This window comes from Syzygium oleosum, unplaced genomic scaffold (genome assembly GCF_021117445.2).
Source record: "Syzygium oleosum isolate NSW1041296 unplaced genomic scaffold, Sole_v2.1 Sole_v2.07, whole genome shotgun sequence".
Classification (NCBI taxonomy): Eukaryota; Viridiplantae; Streptophyta; class Magnoliopsida; order Myrtales; family Myrtaceae; genus Syzygium; species Syzygium oleosum.
In genome coordinates, this window is record NW_026607491.1 from 2014057 (window position 1) to 2030164 (window position 16108).

The 16108-nt window shown below is 38.6% G+C and overlaps 3 protein-coding genes and 1 non-coding gene across 4 annotated transcripts; 2 read left to right on the top strand and 2 right to left on the bottom strand.

Moving 5' to 3' along the window:
• The first annotated feature begins 426 nt into the window (after positions 1–426).
• Positions 427–2712, top strand: LOC115682173 (CASP-like protein 4C2). The gene is made up of 3 exons (XM_030606324.2): positions 427–1028; positions 1345–1480; positions 2277–2712. Exons 1-3 carry the CDS (start codon positions 772–774, stop codon positions 2496–2498), a joined length of 615 nt encoding a protein of 204 aa, XP_030462184.1. The 5' UTR covers positions 427–771; the 3' UTR covers positions 2499–2712.
• Positions 2713–4400: 1688 nt separating this feature from the next.
• Positions 4401–8292, bottom strand: LOC115682178 (dolichyl-diphosphooligosaccharide--protein glycosyltransferase subunit 4A). Its single transcript, XM_030606329.2, has 2 exons — positions 8105–8292; positions 4401–4632 (listed from the first exon to the last, which is right to left on the bottom strand). The coding sequence occupies exon 2, from the start codon at positions 4630–4632 to the stop codon at positions 4519–4521; it is 114 nt and encodes a 37-aa protein (XP_030462189.1). The 5' UTR covers positions 8105–8292; the 3' UTR covers positions 4401–4518.
• Positions 8293–10285: 1993 nt separating this feature from the next.
• Positions 10286–10357, bottom strand: TRNAH-GUG (transfer RNA histidin (anticodon GUG)). Its single transcript has one exon. It is a non-coding gene; the product is annotated as a tRNA-His (tRNA).
• Positions 10358–12719: 2362 nt separating this feature from the next.
• Positions 12720–15475, top strand: LOC115682177 (40S ribosomal protein S11). The gene is made up of 6 exons (XM_030606328.2): positions 12720–12813; positions 12972–13012; positions 13323–13423; positions 14746–14890; positions 15061–15150; positions 15231–15475. Exons 1-6 carry the CDS (start codon positions 12802–12804, stop codon positions 15322–15324), a joined length of 483 nt encoding a protein of 160 aa, XP_030462188.1. The 5' UTR covers positions 12720–12801; the 3' UTR covers positions 15325–15475.
• Positions 15476–16108: the final 633 nt, after the last annotated feature.

The following is a 16108-nucleotide window of genomic DNA, read 5'->3' on the forward strand; positions in this document are numbered from 1 at the left end:
CAGTGTAAACTGCTCTTTGCACTTTGCACCGATAGTGAACCGGATAAAAATTCACGTTATCCTTAACTTTGTGCGTGGGATTCGTTCATCTCAACTTATCGAAAGTTCCCATTTCCCGTTAAGTTACATGTTTTTATAAAAAAAATATGAAAATGTCAAAAAAAATAACTTTACATGCCAATATTAAATCGTGAAAAAATTACATAATTTTACGTTTCGATATTTATATATCAAAGAATTTAGGATATACAAAGTTAAAAAAATAAAAATAAAAGCAGAACCTGCATTTAAACACTCTCTCTCAGTCTCTCTCTCTCTCTCAATGTACAGACGTCTCTGGCTAACGTCTCTCTCTCTCCCATGCTCTGACCTCTCTCACTTCCTCACCTTTTCCCCATTCTCTCCTCCCCCCTCCCCTTTCTTCTCCATTCATAGAACCTCCTCTCTCTCTCTCTCTCTCTCTCTCTCTCATGGAAGTCTCGCCATGTCTCGTGACTGCAACTCCCTTTTCCATCTCATCCCCATAACACCACACATCACCCACACCCACTCCCCCCTTTTCTCCTCCTTCTTCCCTCTCATTCCTCACAACCCACCTCACATGTCTGCATAATCCGTTTCATTAGCCCCCCCTCCTCCAAGAACATCCTCTCCCTCTCTCTCTCTCTCTCTCTCTCTCTCTCTCATGACTCAACGCAGAACACTGCTCTCCTTCCGCCGCCCAACATCCTCCTCCTCCTCCTCCTCCTCGTCGACGGCAGCAGCAGCAACATGCGATCCCCGCCCCCCCTGCCCCACCACTCTCCCCGCAACGGCGACGCCGCCACCCCGCCCCACCACCACCACCCCCACCGCCACGACCGGCAGTACCAGTCGACGGTGTCCGTCCAGAAGCTCCGGCGGTTCAACTGGCTGATCCTGGTGCTGCGCCTCGCCGCCTTCTGCTTCGCCCTCGCCTCCTCCATCTTCTCCGTCACCAACTCCCGCGGCCCTTCCTCCCCCCACTGGTACGACTTCGAGGCTCTCAGGTACTCTCCTCCTTCCCTTCCCCCTCCCTCCTCCCCCTCCCCTTTTCTTTTTCCTTTCCACACCCACTTTTCTCGCCCCCCTCCCTTTTCCTCTTTCAAAACGGAAAAAAAAAGCAGCTTTCTGTCCGTGTAATTTTCCAAGGCCCAAAAAAAGAAAAAAAAGGGGGGGTTTGGGTTTGGCAAAAACGCCCGCCATTTTCGCACCCTCTCGAGCTCGATCGATCAATTGGGCACAGCGATAATGGAATCGACCGTCCCGTCGTCGCCATCGAATCTTTTGCTGGAACTAATCATGGGGAATTGGGGGTTATTGCAGATACTTGTTCGTGGCGAATGCGATGGTGGCGTTGTACTCGCTGTTCGAGACGGGAGCTTCGGTGTGGGAGATACTGAAGAACGCCACATTGTTCCCGGAGACGTTTCAGCTCTGGTTCGATTTCAGCCACGACCAGGTAAAGAGAAGCTCCTCGGAAACCTGAGATTCTGTCTTCTTCCTCCTCAGTTTCTTCGAAGTGAACGGTGCTGTCTGTCTCTTTGCGATATTTATGAAAATAAATGACATGAAAACTATTTTCTTGAAGATGATCTCTTCTCATTTAATTTAAAATAATTAGTTTATGGCAATATATATATTTAAATAACGAAAATATTTGTTCTTCGTTCATTTCTTAAGATGATTTAAGATGATTTCTTAAGGGTACGTCAAAGATTATTTTTAAGAAAATATTTTTTAAATTATTTATTTTTCGCGAAACACAACGTGCCTATGACTTATAATGACTTTTTCTTCACCAAATTCTCACAACAGAAGAATTAGTAGAAATGCTGATTCTTTCTCGCATAACTTAAGATTTTGGTCTAGGATATTTACTAAATAGATTAATCTTAGGAATATTATCAGGCCCACCGAGCGATACGAGTGTCTGGAGATTTGTTTTTTCGGTAATCGAATTCTTTCACTTGTCAATACCCAATGTCGAATGAATAGGCTATAACGGACCCCATAAAAATATTTGTTTGTCCAATTGGCGGATGTTTGGACCAATTGTTAGATTAATGAGCTGTGTTCGGATTGAGATTCCCTATGTCATGTGTAAACATAAAGAATAAGGTTTTCATTGTGACTTACTGAGAAATTGTGTTTGATTTTTGGGAGAAGTATATTACATTTTTTTTTCAAAATGCAATAAGCTGGAAATAAAGAGAATTCGAAATCATTGTTCTTTTTTTCTTTACCTCGCGTCGCAGGTGTTCGCGTACGTACTGATATCGGCGGAATCGGCTGGAATGGCGCTGGCGAGGACGCTAAAGGGATCAGACACGTGTACGGCGTCGAGCGCCTTCTGCATCCAATCGGACATCGCCATCGCCCTTGGATTCGCGGGCTTCCTCTTCCTCGCCTTCTCCTCGCTCCTCTCCGGCTTCCGCCTCGTCTGTTTCCTCATCAACGGCTCTCGTTTTCCTCACTAGAGATCGCGAAAGGCGGTGTGCCGGGGGCAGCGCGTGATTTTTTATTTGATTTTAATTATTTTCTTTCGATTGAGCTGCTTCACTCCTCCTCCATTACTGTAAACTATAATTATATATTACATTATAAATCGAGCAGATGAATTTCAAGAAATTTGTGAATTAATACAATTATTCTGAAATTCTGATAGGAAAATGAAATAAACAATCCTCGAAACTTTGACCCAATGTGCAATTTGGTCTTTGAACTTTTACTTTGTTTAATATAGTTCCTGAACTTTAACCCAAAATGTAATGTGATCTTTCCTTTAATTCATGTCCAGGGACTATATTGAACATTTCATATAGTTTAGGGACTAAATTGAACAAGTATCAAGAGTTAAAGGACCAAATTGAACAAATTAAAAGTTCAGGGATCACATCGAATGCTATAATAAAGTTCAAGGACTACATTGAATAAATTAAAAATTCAGAAATCAAATCGTACATTATGTCAAAATTTATAAACTGTTTGTGTCATTATCCCAATTCATGGACTGTTTGTGTCATTATCTCAATTCCAATATGCCTTTTTTAGAAGATTAACATTAGCGTCCTTTTCAAACTACGCATATTTTAATTAGCTCAGGCCTTCATGGCTACCAAACTCAGTGTCTCTCTCTTTTATGCTTCTGACGTCCTAAAATTCTTTGCCAAGAAAGAACTACATCCCAGACTAAAATTATCAGTAATCAAAAAATTGATTTGAGGTAAATTTGTTACAGATGTACTAGTGTAGAGTTTTTCGTAGTATTTATCTTAATTTTTAATCAAATTTACTAGGATTGACTTCGGACATTTCTTTCCCAATTGAGGAACTCGAGAAACTAATGAAGTTATTGCCGAATCGTTCAAATAATTTGTGATTTTCAAAACAAATAAACCCATAAATTGTGCCTGAACTTGGTAATCAATCAGTCATTTTTGGGGAAATTCTATGTGTTGTAGCATGAATGAGCATCCGACCCAATCCTCAACAATCACATTTTTGATTCCTAAAAGCTGTCCCCATCTTAGGCGTACTTCGCCAGACACCAACTTTATAGCGAAATAGAACCGACATGGTGCATAAAACACAGATTGGGTTCCCCAGAACCCGATTCTCCAAAAGAAGAGAGACATCTATCTGCTGAATAAGACAGGAAAGCTGGGTGATCATTAAGTTGCCCATCCTATGTTCATCCAATCGTCTGTAGAGATTGCCTCGCAAGATTTTCAAGCACGGTTCACGTTGCATCAACACATAAAATAAAGCGATTTACGGCGAAACATCTTAAACTGGGAGCATCCTGAGAAGTATGTGATTCGAAAGCCGTTTCACCCTTCACGCACACGACATTCACCTCATCGGACAATGACTCACTGGAATCTTAATGGTGTCGAAGTTTCGGCGAGTCATACTGGAATATCATACGAGACCATTCACTCGCTGGAATCTCGACGGTGTCAAAAGTTTTAGCAAGTCATACTCGAAACATCACACAGGACGAGCAAGTGGCAGGCACGAAGCACAGAGAGCTTTCAATGGACGGATCTAGTGGCATTTCCAGAATTGCTTCCGCTAGCCCCTATCTAGATTGCTTCCGTTAGTACTTTACAAGGGGGAAAGATGTTAGATCACATCACACCCTCATGTCATGTTCTCTCCAGCACCCTCAAGTGTCACCTTTCTTATGCTTTGATGCCACCAGGATGCCTTTGGCATCTGAACGGTTCACAATTCAGACCAAAACCTCCCCAAAGGGCCAACCCTTCCGAGACACGCACTCATATCATGACATATTTTTACTCACTAGGCCAAGAATGCAGAAAAGCTTTTCAAAAATTGTATCAACCGTCAAAGACGATAGAACAAGCAACCAATCATTATAAGAAACGTTCTTCACTCTATGCTAGAATTGTGACAACACACCTGTCCAATCATATCCTATTAAGCAACTGAAAAAGAGTACTCCAGATAAACTGCGAAAGTCTACAAAATGTTTCAGTTGCCTTCATATTTTGGGTCAGCCATCACAAAATGGTACGCTATTACCAGGAGAAAGATGAAAATACCAAGAAAGTTGGCGAAAAAGCCGAGGTCCTGATCATCAATCATCTGAATAGTCATAAAATAACACATTAGTTCCACATATAAAAAATATTACCACAGGCCAAAACAAGGGGCATCTTAAGGAGAATTAAGAGAAAAATATTTGTCCAGAACACACTATTCCATCTTGGTCCATTGCTCAACTACAATGAAACGTAATAGGGAGGAGAAAAAGGGAGAACACATTAGTCCTCTATCACGCCAAGAATACAATTTACAAGGAACCGATTGAATCGCTTCAGTGTTTGTTTGGGGTGACTCTTACTTTTGTCATCATCTTATAAGTGCGCTCTGTCAATTTTTTTTAATATATAATATTTGACACCTTTGAAAATGGTCATACATTAACATTTAGATTTACATATACTCACAATTTCTTAAATTTAATAAATAGTTTAAATATTTGACAGGAAATAAAAAAGTGTTGAGTCCAGGCAACCAGACTACTGTGAAAAATATTATGAGCGCAAATCCATAGAAGCCAATAGCTGGTGGCACGTAATCTGCATTACAGGCTACAATTGCAAATAAAAACTACAACTTGGCATCCATTTAAACCTACTAGACTACTCAACATATAACACATCATAAAAACCTGGGCATATATTGACCATTTGGACTGAGAAAGATCATATAACTTGTGATTTCTGAAACTATATGATGCTAAGAGAAAAACCTTCCACCTCTCAACCTATAATCCTTCACCATAGCATCTAGTCATGTCTAGACTAATGCAGGCTAATTATCTTCTCCATCATAAGAAAAAAAAATCAAGTTCAGACACCTTTCTTTCCTGATAACCTAAGCACAACATAACACTTTTTTCTTAGTTCATCCAAGCACTCATCAACATAAACAGGACAGTCCATTACCAACTTTTCACATGGAAAAAATTGATATTAAAAAAAATCAATGTGAATATCTGCAAATATCACAGGTGCAAGACAATTTGGTGTCTTAAATGTAATTTAACTTTTGATTCACAATCCAAAAATTATTTCCCAGATGGAGAGATTTCAGCTGTTTTCTACATATGGGATAAATCGATCCTCAAGTTGTCGAGTCAATGTAGAAGATACAGAACTATGATGCTAAGGATAGTTTGTTTCCTAGTACCTAATGCTCATTAATTAAAGATTCCAGTATGTTGTGACTGAGCTTCGGTATCACTTAAAGTTTTCATAGACTTCAAAATCAATTCGGCCACGTTATGAAAATTCACAAGATAGAACAAGTAAAAATTAGTATGCAAAATTGTAGAGGATAGCACAAATAGTGACAACTAATATTTCCCAACAAGAGTGCGAATATACAAGCATAAAGCAAATTGCAGCTTAACTTACAGGAGGTTTATAATCAGAAGACTCATGGCACCATCATGACACACACAGAGATCTTCGTGTTTTGCATGCAGAAGTACTTGTGACAAATAGACCAAATTTAGTATTATATAAAGTTGGAATTTTTTTGAAAAGAGGGAACATTGAGATTGTCAAGTTTTTTTTCAGAGGTCAACATGTCATCATTTACATATCACCCAGCTGAGATTCAAGGAATGCCAATTTTCCTTTGTCAATTATTAACAGATTTGAATGAAAATAGGAGGTGGAGTCAAGACATCTGTTCTTTCCTTCTGACTTCTCCGAACAAGTTTGGAATGGAATTATCCAGTTGTGTGGCATTTATAGAACAGTTGGTAATTGCAGTTTTGAGTCTTCTTGGGCAATCCAGGAACTACACCCAAGGAATTTTCTTCAAGAAACTATTGGAATTAGCTTGAAGTTCTACTCTTTACTTCTTGTGGAAATATCGAAATCAAGTCCAAGAAGGGGTCTGTCCACGATTGGAAAGAGTTGTTCAGTGGGTGAAGTTTGCTGTCAAGAGACTCAAGACAAGATTTGAAGCAGGTAATAATTCTAGTAGTAGATTTCATTTTGCTGGTCATAGAGAATTGTGCACTCACAGTCAATGGAGTATTTCTATCCTTGTTGTTTCATGTTAGCTGGTATTAGTATGCTAGATTCAAGTGGTTAGTTGAGAGCCACTGATCCTTGTTGATGATTGATTGTGGTAGTTGTCAGCCATTTAGTAGGGCTGGTTGGGGGTGTGTAGCTCTCCCAGTTTCAAGGTTCTATTGATTGAAACTAGTATATAAAAATGTTCTCAATTAAAGAAAGTTAACCCCAAGAATTTTTCTTTTTTGCCTATATGTATGCATACTAACCACCGGCCAATGGACCTGTCAAACATGATGCATGGAATTATGGAGATACTCCACCCTCAGTAAAGCACCTAAAAGTTTTATTATCGACAGCTGTTGAAGCTGTACTAAATGATAGCAATTGAACAGCTATATAAAGGGAAATAAGCTCGAAACCATTACTAATGGAGTTGCATCCAACATTTATCTTATACTTGGTCCAGAGTTGGCATAAATTCTCCTTAAGGTTCTTAGATACAGACCCATAATGCATGGACAGGGATATGTGAAAAGCCTAAAGTTGTCCTAAAGAACTCCAATAATCAATCCTCTCCTTCAGGATGAAAATATAATTGGATTTTGACGTCGACACAATAGAAGCAGGGATAGCTACAATTGACAGGAACAATGGAGGCACTATTGCCGGGGGCATCTTATCAGTGATAAAAGATAGTGTCGACGTTGCAAAAGCCCTAGTAGTAAGAAAGACTAATCTGATGGATAAAGAAAAAGGCTGGGAGAATAACTGTAGTTGAAACTAACTCAACAGTAGTTTATATATTCATTTTCAGTCAAAGATAGCACAACAACTGCAAGAGTGAACTCTTTACACGAAGACGTTAAGAGCTTTCTCTTGTGCTAAATTTCCTGTAACCAGGAGGAATGCTAATGAAGTAGCCAATCGGGCCACTTCTCAAATCAAAGGAGAAATCCCCCGTCTTACGTCAAGTCTAACGCATTGAAATTGCTAATGCAAATCGAGGTTCGCATTTTCCATTCACACAACACAACAGCCGCTCTCAAAATGCATCGACACACAACGATCCTTACCCCCCAGTGACTGTCCTGACTCCTGAGACAGTTCACAATTCAACCCAAATACACGTCGAGCTGACTTCTAACTTAGATGAATTGACTCCACTAACCGGTCTTTCCGTCCTCGGGCATGCCAGCCCTCGCTCGAGCACGCATGCTCGGGCCGCATCGTTGCACTCGATCGACATCAAATGCAGGAAGAATCGTGAGACACCACAGATTCACACTCCAGAATTCAGATCCCCAATACTGCAAACCAACTAGAGAGCTACTATTTCCATCTTAACCTTTCCAGAGTACAATGCCCATGAATTTTTACTATGTTTTCCGACACAGTGTCGTATCCAGGCGACAATATCCTCCGGTGCATCGAGTAACAGGAAGTAGCATCACAGATTAAGACCTCAAACAAAGAATTGACCATGTAGCGATCTCTTTCTAGAGAGAGAGAGAGAGAGGTACCTTGGGAGTCTTGATCGGATGAGGAAATCGCCGGCGGAAGAGGAGGGATCAGATCTCCGTCGGAGGTAAACGAAGACGAGCTTCTCGTCGTTGCGATCGCGAGAGGGGTCGGATCCGCATCTGTCCGAACGACCTTATATATATATGGAGGCAAGGCCGTGATGGGCCGGCCCAAGGCCGGGTCATCGCAGTCTTAACATCTTGAAAAAGCCCACTTACAAAGATATCAAAAGTAAACTGAATAACGGGAAAATTGTCCAAAAAAGTTATAAACTTATTACATTTTTTTTTCAATTCAATCTTAAACCTTTCAATTTGCCAATTGAATTATAAATATTTTTATATTTTTTCAATTAAATCTATCTGGCCAATTTTAACCAGAATTATCGGATGTGGAGGGCGGTCGTCTTAAGTGGACAACTAGTATTGACGATGACAATTTTTACTTTTTAAAATTTATTAATTTTTTATTTTCCTTTTTTTCTCTTCTTATTAATTTATTTTTATTGTGGTAGACGAGGGTTGCTAAGCCCTTGCTAGTCATTAGGTGAGGGTCTTTGGGTCCTCGCTGGCTGCAGGCGAGAGCTGCAGATGGGCTGCCTTCACCTGCGGCCATGATGGCCTCGTAGGGAGTAGTATAATTATGTCCTACATTCATCATGTTGGATTTTGAACTTGTGCCACCCATAATGGCTTGACCCAAGGCCACCCCACAAACCTCGAAATTTCTCTTGGTGGGAACAAGACATAAAAAGGGATGGAAAAACGACATAAATGGTCAATGAATTTTGATTCAATAAAAATATCTTCCATAAACTTTTAATTAGTTTTAATGTGGTCCCTGAATTTTGATCAAATATGCAATGCCGCCCTTAAACTTTTAATTTGTTCAATGTGGTCCGTGAAATTTTAAACATTTTCATATAATTTAGGGACTACATTGAACATTACAATAATTCAGGGACCACATTCAACAAATTAAAGTTTAGAGACGACACTGCATATCGGGCCAAAGTTCAGGAACCATATTATATAAATTAAAAATTCAGGAACGACATTTGCGTATTGTATTAAAGCTTAAGGACCATATGGTAATTAAGCCTAGTACTTGATTACCCTCTCGACCCATCAAATACGCGAGCGTTATGTGGAGCTACTCAGCTATCTCAGTTCTTGGAACTTGAGGTATAATTCATTGGTCTTAGAGTCAGCACTGTCTTCCCTACTTTTCTAGAATTCGTTTAATGTTCTAATGAAATATTTTTAGTCTGCCCTCCAAACGTGACACCTTAAAGGATAAAAAAATGTCACGTTTGGAAAACGGGTTTTATTTATGTCCGATTTTCAAATATGTTTGTGGCCAATATGTCCTTGAATGATTTTGGAAAGTTCGAGTTATATTGGTCGAATGGGTTGTGAAAATATCACGCCCGGACTAGATGATGCTGGTGCTTGCAAAGTCCATATCTTTCTGTGCAATTATTCTCATGCAATGAATTTTACACCATCATAAATTACATGACACAATGTTTAGTAAAGTCTTATAATAAATATTTACATAACATTATTTTCATCATTTTACGTTTCATGTCTAACCTTTAGTTGTATTTTTTATTTTATCATTCCATTATACTTTTCACTCACAAACTAAATAGTTAAATCAAATATCAACTAATAAAAATAACTAAAAGAAACCCATTTAATAATAATATTTAAATATAAAAAGTGCGATGAATATACAGCACCTTACTCATCCTGTACATATTTAAGAACAAGATGAAATGGAAAAATATTATAGGGATCTTGTGACTTTTAGCGCAATACACGACCTAAATGAATCCATATACTTTTGTATGTTCATAAGTCTATCACTCACAAGACGAGATTTAAATCAACTTTTAGACAAATTTTTATCATGTGTAATTTTGAAAACTGTTTTTAAGGAATCTTGACCAATTTCGTCATGAAGACAAAGAAATACACGCTCTTAAATAGAAGAAATTCGTCGTCTTTTTTACGCCAAAATGTCGTTTCCTTAATCTAAAATGATAAATAGACAAAACTCACTTTTTTTTCCTAATATGAAATCATTCAAACAGTGCTTTCATATGGATTTCTTTTTTTTTTATACGAAAAAGTTAAAAAATTAAAGGAAGAAACAAGAAAAGTAAAAAGTAAAATTGTGGCTGCTGGGATTCGAGCCCAGGTCTCCACGGCCACAACGTGGAATTCTTACCACTAAACTACAGCCACATGATTTGTTCACATACTTGTATACAATATAAAAATATTTATATCAGCACATTTTCTCATTCTTCTCTTCAAACCAACTCTGTGGAGTAGGCATTAAAGCGCTTTCCATGCTTCTCTTCAAACCTGCTCCTTTATACATTGTGGAATATTACATGCGAGGTGTTACTTGATGATATAGCATTTGGAATTATCATTGAAACCATGAAGATAATCTCATGAGTTAGCTGAATCAGGGTTTCCTCATTCGTGCAATTTTAGTAATTTTTTCCTAAGTCAGTCTTACTTATGACACAAATACAAAAACACAAAAAATTTATATAGAAAAACTTCGAACTTGTCATTGTATTTCCGAGTGAGAACAAAAAAGGAGAGCGGACTCCTATTTATAGAAGAACCCCTTTGATCACAATCATTAATCTCCAACCTAATCTAATGGTTCATATTGCTGACAAATCTCTTGTGTACAAGCGTATTTCCCATTTTGCCCCCAAAGAATGCTCTAGAATGCTTTGCGTACATTTCCCATATTACCCTAAAAAATGTTCTAGTGTACTTAAGAAAGGTCCTTAAAAGTTTCAAGGTTCACCCGATTATCTCGGATAATTCCTCGTAATATTTTGCCTTGAAAACCCCTTGACTGTTACAATAACATGTGAAAATCAGCTCCATTCAGTCTAGCGTTTATGCAAGAATCTACGAAAAATAAATCTCTTCAAACGTGGTGTAACAAGTCAATGACTTCAAAATTTAAGTGCCATGTTAGATGATATCTATTTTACGTGGTTAGTGTGATTGATTGATTATCCCTCGTCGGCCGTAGGATCATCACGCAAAATAATTTCTCACATACTAAAGTTCTAATTGCCACATTGCACCGGAGAATTGCCGAGTCATCACTTCTTATTCCTAGTCACTTTTTCTTCTCTCCCCTCAAAGTATTGAAACGGTATTTTTAGCACTTTTGCTTTACCCATTTTGGAACCAATCCATCATAAGAAATTCAACACTTTGCACTACTTTTAATCGTTTTGGAAAATCCATTCTATTGCAACTTAGTACTATTAAAAATTAATTAAATAATGCTATATCTTAACGGTTAGATAAACTGTCAGTAAATAGCATTATTTTCATCAAGTGCAACTGCTCTTAATACAGTTAAATTAAAATTTTAAAACTAAGAGGAATATGTATTATTTATGCCATTTTAGTCGCACAATAATCTACTTGATATAGAAAATTGACTTATTTACAACAAAACTTATTATATTAAAAAGGTCTATCCCAAAACATCGAACTTAAATGGGTTGCGCGAGGAACCCTCTCCTGGTTTTGGGCGAGGGCCCGACGTTCTCACCCGTGGCTGGCAAGGGCTACAATGCCCTCACCCAGACTAGGCGAGGGTCGGCCGGCAACCTCATCGGCCTAGAGTTGCAAAACAAAAAATTAAACAAAAAAAAGAAGAGAAAAGAAAATTGAAAAAAAACTAAGTAATATAAAAATCATAAAATTTTAAAATATTAAATTATAAAAATTGTCCATGTCATCGCCGGCCATGTCACGTAGGATGGCCGGCACTGACTAGATCGCCACTCTAAAAAATATTTCGGCCAAAATTGATCAAAAGGACTAAATTAACAAATCCTAAAAAGGTTTATAATTAAATTAGCAAATCGTCAAAAGGTTTTGGACTAAATTGACACAATTGAAAGGTTTATAACTCAATTGACAAATCATCAAAAGGTTTAGGACTAAATTGGCACATTGAATTGGCTGCTGTACAGTAGATTTTTGACTTTTTAATTTCCAAATACTGGAATTATGTTTGTAACCCTGTTTAGTTTCCAAATTTGACGCGCCGAAACTATGTGCGAAAACCTCTAATTGATTTATTTTAAAGTAAAAAAACTGATTCAATGAAAGCAATAAAGAATGTCTATTTTTTGAGTCGTTATACTAATGAGATCCAAATTTTAGTTTGACACATCGATTCTCAACAAAACTGTCGTATGGTAAGAATGTCTTGAACACTCTATCATATCGTATTATCATTAACTACACAATTACTAAATGAGAACATACTCAAATCGTCAATCTCTTGCGTTCGACATACTCTCATGAACTTTCAGTTGTCCATTCTCAATTGATTTATTTTCCTTTTCTTTTCTTCTTTTTGGACCACCTAGTAGATTATGGAAAGATGATTGTCGCCAAGCGAGATGATTTGATTGATTGGAGGCCCATGGGCCTGGGCTTACTTGTTATCATAGAATGGGCCGGGGCTTGTCCGCCTGCGCCATGGATCGGGCCTCTGTAAGGCCCAGTGTCACCACGGAACATATAAAACAGCTCCGCTCTTGTCATTCCCCCCAGTTGAATTAGGGTTTCGGCTGCATCGACCTCGCCGTCGCCGCTTCCTTCCTCCGCCTGCTCGATCTCCCCCGAAAATGGATGCACAGGTGCCCCTCTCTCTCTCTCTCGCGCGCGCGCATGTTTGGTCGCTAGATTTAGTTCACTACATTGCACAGCTGCACTGCACTGACACGAGCTTGTTGTTCGGATCGTCCGGTGCTTGCGTCGGTGAATTGAAACCCCTTTCCAATTCGCTCTTTTGCAGACGGAGAAGGCGTTTCTGAAGCAGCCGAAGGTGTTCCTCTGGTGAGTAAGGCTCCGTCAGTAGTCCTAGACAATTAGTTGTCGATCTTTTTGCTTATGGAGACGAAAAGAGGCGCGTCGGTTGAAGCTCGGGGACAAGTCTTTCGATTGTTTGGACGGTTTCTCGGGTGTTTTTGGTACTAAATCATGAATTGGGAGGGGCTTGTCGTTTAGTTGGCACAAGTTGTCGTAAAGCGTTCGTTACAGATCAAATGTAGCATTGAACGGTTTATGGCAACCAACTGTCTGCGAGTACTGTTGTTTTAAGTTAGTGATTGTTGTCCGTTAACTTAATTTGTGGGAAATTTTGCAGCTCAAAGAAGTCGGGCAAGGGTAAGAGGCCCGGAAAGGGCGGGAACCGTTATTGGAAGAGCGTTGGGTTGGGATTCAAGACACCTAGAGAGGCAGTTGAAGGTATACTTATCTCTACGAATGGGATTCGTTGGAATGGTTGCTCTTTACTGTTTTTGTTCGTAGATGATATCAAAGACGACTGTGTCGTGAACCTGGGCACTTTGTTCATGATCTAGAAACATCAAGTGTGAATTTCCAGTGGCCAAGTATGCTTGTGTTTTTGGGTGGACATGTTTGTTGCGCCTGGTTTGCTGGTTACAGAACCACTGGGTTCAAAAGTATTCGGCTGAATCAGCTGTTACAGTTTTGGTTTTGTAGAAGATATCAATCCCAGATCACCGATTTTTCTTTTGATACTCTGAACTTGATCTCGAACAAGAATCATGTCATAGATACTCTGAGTATGGAAGAATCTACTTGGGTTTATTTTTTCGTTTTTGTGTTATATACTAGTCAATGACTTGGATTTGTTTTAAGTAGTCTATGGCGTGTCTCCTTTACTGCAACATTGTGGTGATCTCAGTAGTTAGGTTCCTTGACAAGAATCTTGCTAGATAAATTTTTTCCATCCTGGTCATGTATTCATAACAATTGTTTATGTTGTCCAAAATACTTTTTATTGGACTGCTTATTTTCTGCCCACCGTATCATTTTCATCAACACTTTGAAGGTGTGTGTAGGAGAGAGAAGGTTGTAGAAGAGAGAGATTGTACGAAGAGTGAGTTAATAAGTTGAGAGGCATGAAGAAATGAGTTTGACCAAAATTGTCAGTCCTTCTAGGTACATGGTTATTTAAGTCTTTCAGTTTGTGATACGGTACTTTTGTCATTGTTTAACATCTTTAAATTTACAAAATGGGTAATCAGTGGACAATAATGAAGGATGCAAATTCTAAGATGTTGAGTAATCTATTGGATGTTTGGTTCATGGAATGAAAATTGTAATTTCCCGTGGTACAGGATGTAAAATGGAACTTTACCTGAACTATTGTGAAGCTTTTTTAGTTTCTAAGATGTTGAGTAATGTATTGGATGTTTGCTCCACGGAATGAAAATTGTAATGTCCCTTGGTACAGGAACTTTAACTGAACTATTGTGAAGCTTTTTTAGTTTCTAATGCCCTTGCTGCATGTTGCATTGTTGACTGTTCTCTTGCTAATTTTTTTAATTCTAATACTGCTTGTTTGTGTCGTTTCTATGTTATTTTTGCATTTAGTTTTGGTTTGTAATACTGGTGAAAATCGAATATAACAAATTCTTTTAATGACTTTGTATGTGCTTCTCATGCTTCTCCATCATCGAATTCTTCTGTACCTTAGTTTCTTCCTGTATTTGAGTGGATTAAGCAGTCTGTTCACAGTTATTGGCTTTATTTGGTTGCAGGTACCTATATCGACAAGAAATGCCCATTCACTGGGAATGTTTCCATAAGGGGCCGTATACTTGCTGGTACTTGCCACAGTGCCAAGATGATGAGGACAATAATTGTCCGCAGAAATTACCTTCATTTTGTTAAGAAGTATCAGAGGTTAGAACCAACTGCTTTTAGTCATCCCAATATTTTATATCTTGTCTAGTTACCTAAGAAGAGGCTGTCTGTCATCCCAGTATTTTCATTCTTTGTGTTTGCATGCTTTTCTGGATAGTACAAAACAATGTAACTTGTTGATTGATGTGGTTTGTCCTGTTGTTGTGTAGATATGAGAAGAGGCACTCAAACATTCCAGCTCACATATCTCCATGTTTCCGTGTGAAGGAGGGCGATCACGTCACGATTGGCCAGTGCAGGTTTCTTTCTTTGTGCAATTATTATGTTCTGCTGACATTTAAGCAGAGGCCTTTTCTCTAACTGGATTTTTCTATGTCAGGCCCTTGTCAAAGACTGTGAGGTTTAATGTGCTAAAGGTTATTCCAGCTGGATCATCAGGCGGTGGCGGGAAGAAGGCCTTCACTGGAATGTAATTGAGTCAGTTTTTACATTTTGGTTTTACATGTTGAGAGAAGATACTAGATTTACTCTACTTGGATTTACTGTGGTTCAATCTTTAGTTGAGTATCAAATTTTTGTATGACCTTTCTACCTCTAACTTTTTTATTGTTGAATTTTCTTTTACTTTTGGCTGAAACCTACCAATTTCATGACGGCAGAGAATTCATGTTTGTCTGATTGTGAGTTTGCATGTTGTGTGGGGTTTGCTGCGATCTTTGTTGGAAACATGTGATGAACAATCAAGTTTTGCCTTTGTTGTTGTTAATCAGTTCCTGGGTTAAAATTTCCTCTTTCTGGATGGCCCCCAGTTAGAATAAACCCAAGCAAAATAATTGAACCTGTGGTCTATTTTGGAGTTCTTTAGGCAGGCTGAAGTGACGATACCGTGGATGTAAGTCAGAACAGTTGATGGTTTCTTCATCAAGTCGCTATCGGAATTTGTACCCTCTTTTTCTTGGCTAAAGCCAAATGAAAGTTGTTATGATATTATGTTATGGTGTATGAACCATGCCGAAATCCAATGGTTGCATATTTGGGATTCTTGTATTATGTGGTGGACCCTTTGGTTTACTTGGGCATGCGTGCTGATGTACATTAAGTAATCAATGAATTCACCTCAATTCTAACCTTGAAATGATATCTCTGAACATTATGCACCAATTAGAGTGATCCGCGTGATTAGTTTGCTGAACAAGCCTCTGATTATACGGCGATTGATGAGATGAGTTATTGAGTTATAAATTCTAGGTAGTTGAG

Bases quoted from the DNA above. Each gene is read 5' to 3' on its own strand.
- LOC115682178 (XM_030606329.2), bottom strand. From the start codon at position 4,632: ATGATTGATGATCAGGACCTCGGCTTTTTCGCCAACTTTCTTGGTATT.
- LOC115682177 (XM_030606328.2), top strand. The intron at 13,013-13,322 runs GTGAGTAAGGCT...GAAATTTTGCAG, and splicing joins CAGCCGAAGGTGTTCCTCTG to CTCAAAGAAGTCGGGCAAGG. The intron at 14,891-15,060 runs GTTAGAACCAAC...GTTGTTGTGTAG, and splicing joins TTTGTTAAGAAGTATCAGAG to ATATGAGAAGAGGCACTCAA.
- LOC115682173 (XM_030606324.2), top strand. From the start codon at position 772: ATGCGATCCCCGCCCCCCCTGCCCCACCACTCTCCCCGCAACGGCGAC. The intron at 1,029-1,344 runs GTACTCTCCTCC...GGGTTATTGCAG, and splicing joins TACGACTTCGAGGCTCTCAG to ATACTTGTTCGTGGCGAATG. The intron at 1,481-2,276 runs GTAAAGAGAAGC...CTCGCGTCGCAG, and splicing joins TCGATTTCAGCCACGACCAG to GTGTTCGCGTACGTACTGAT.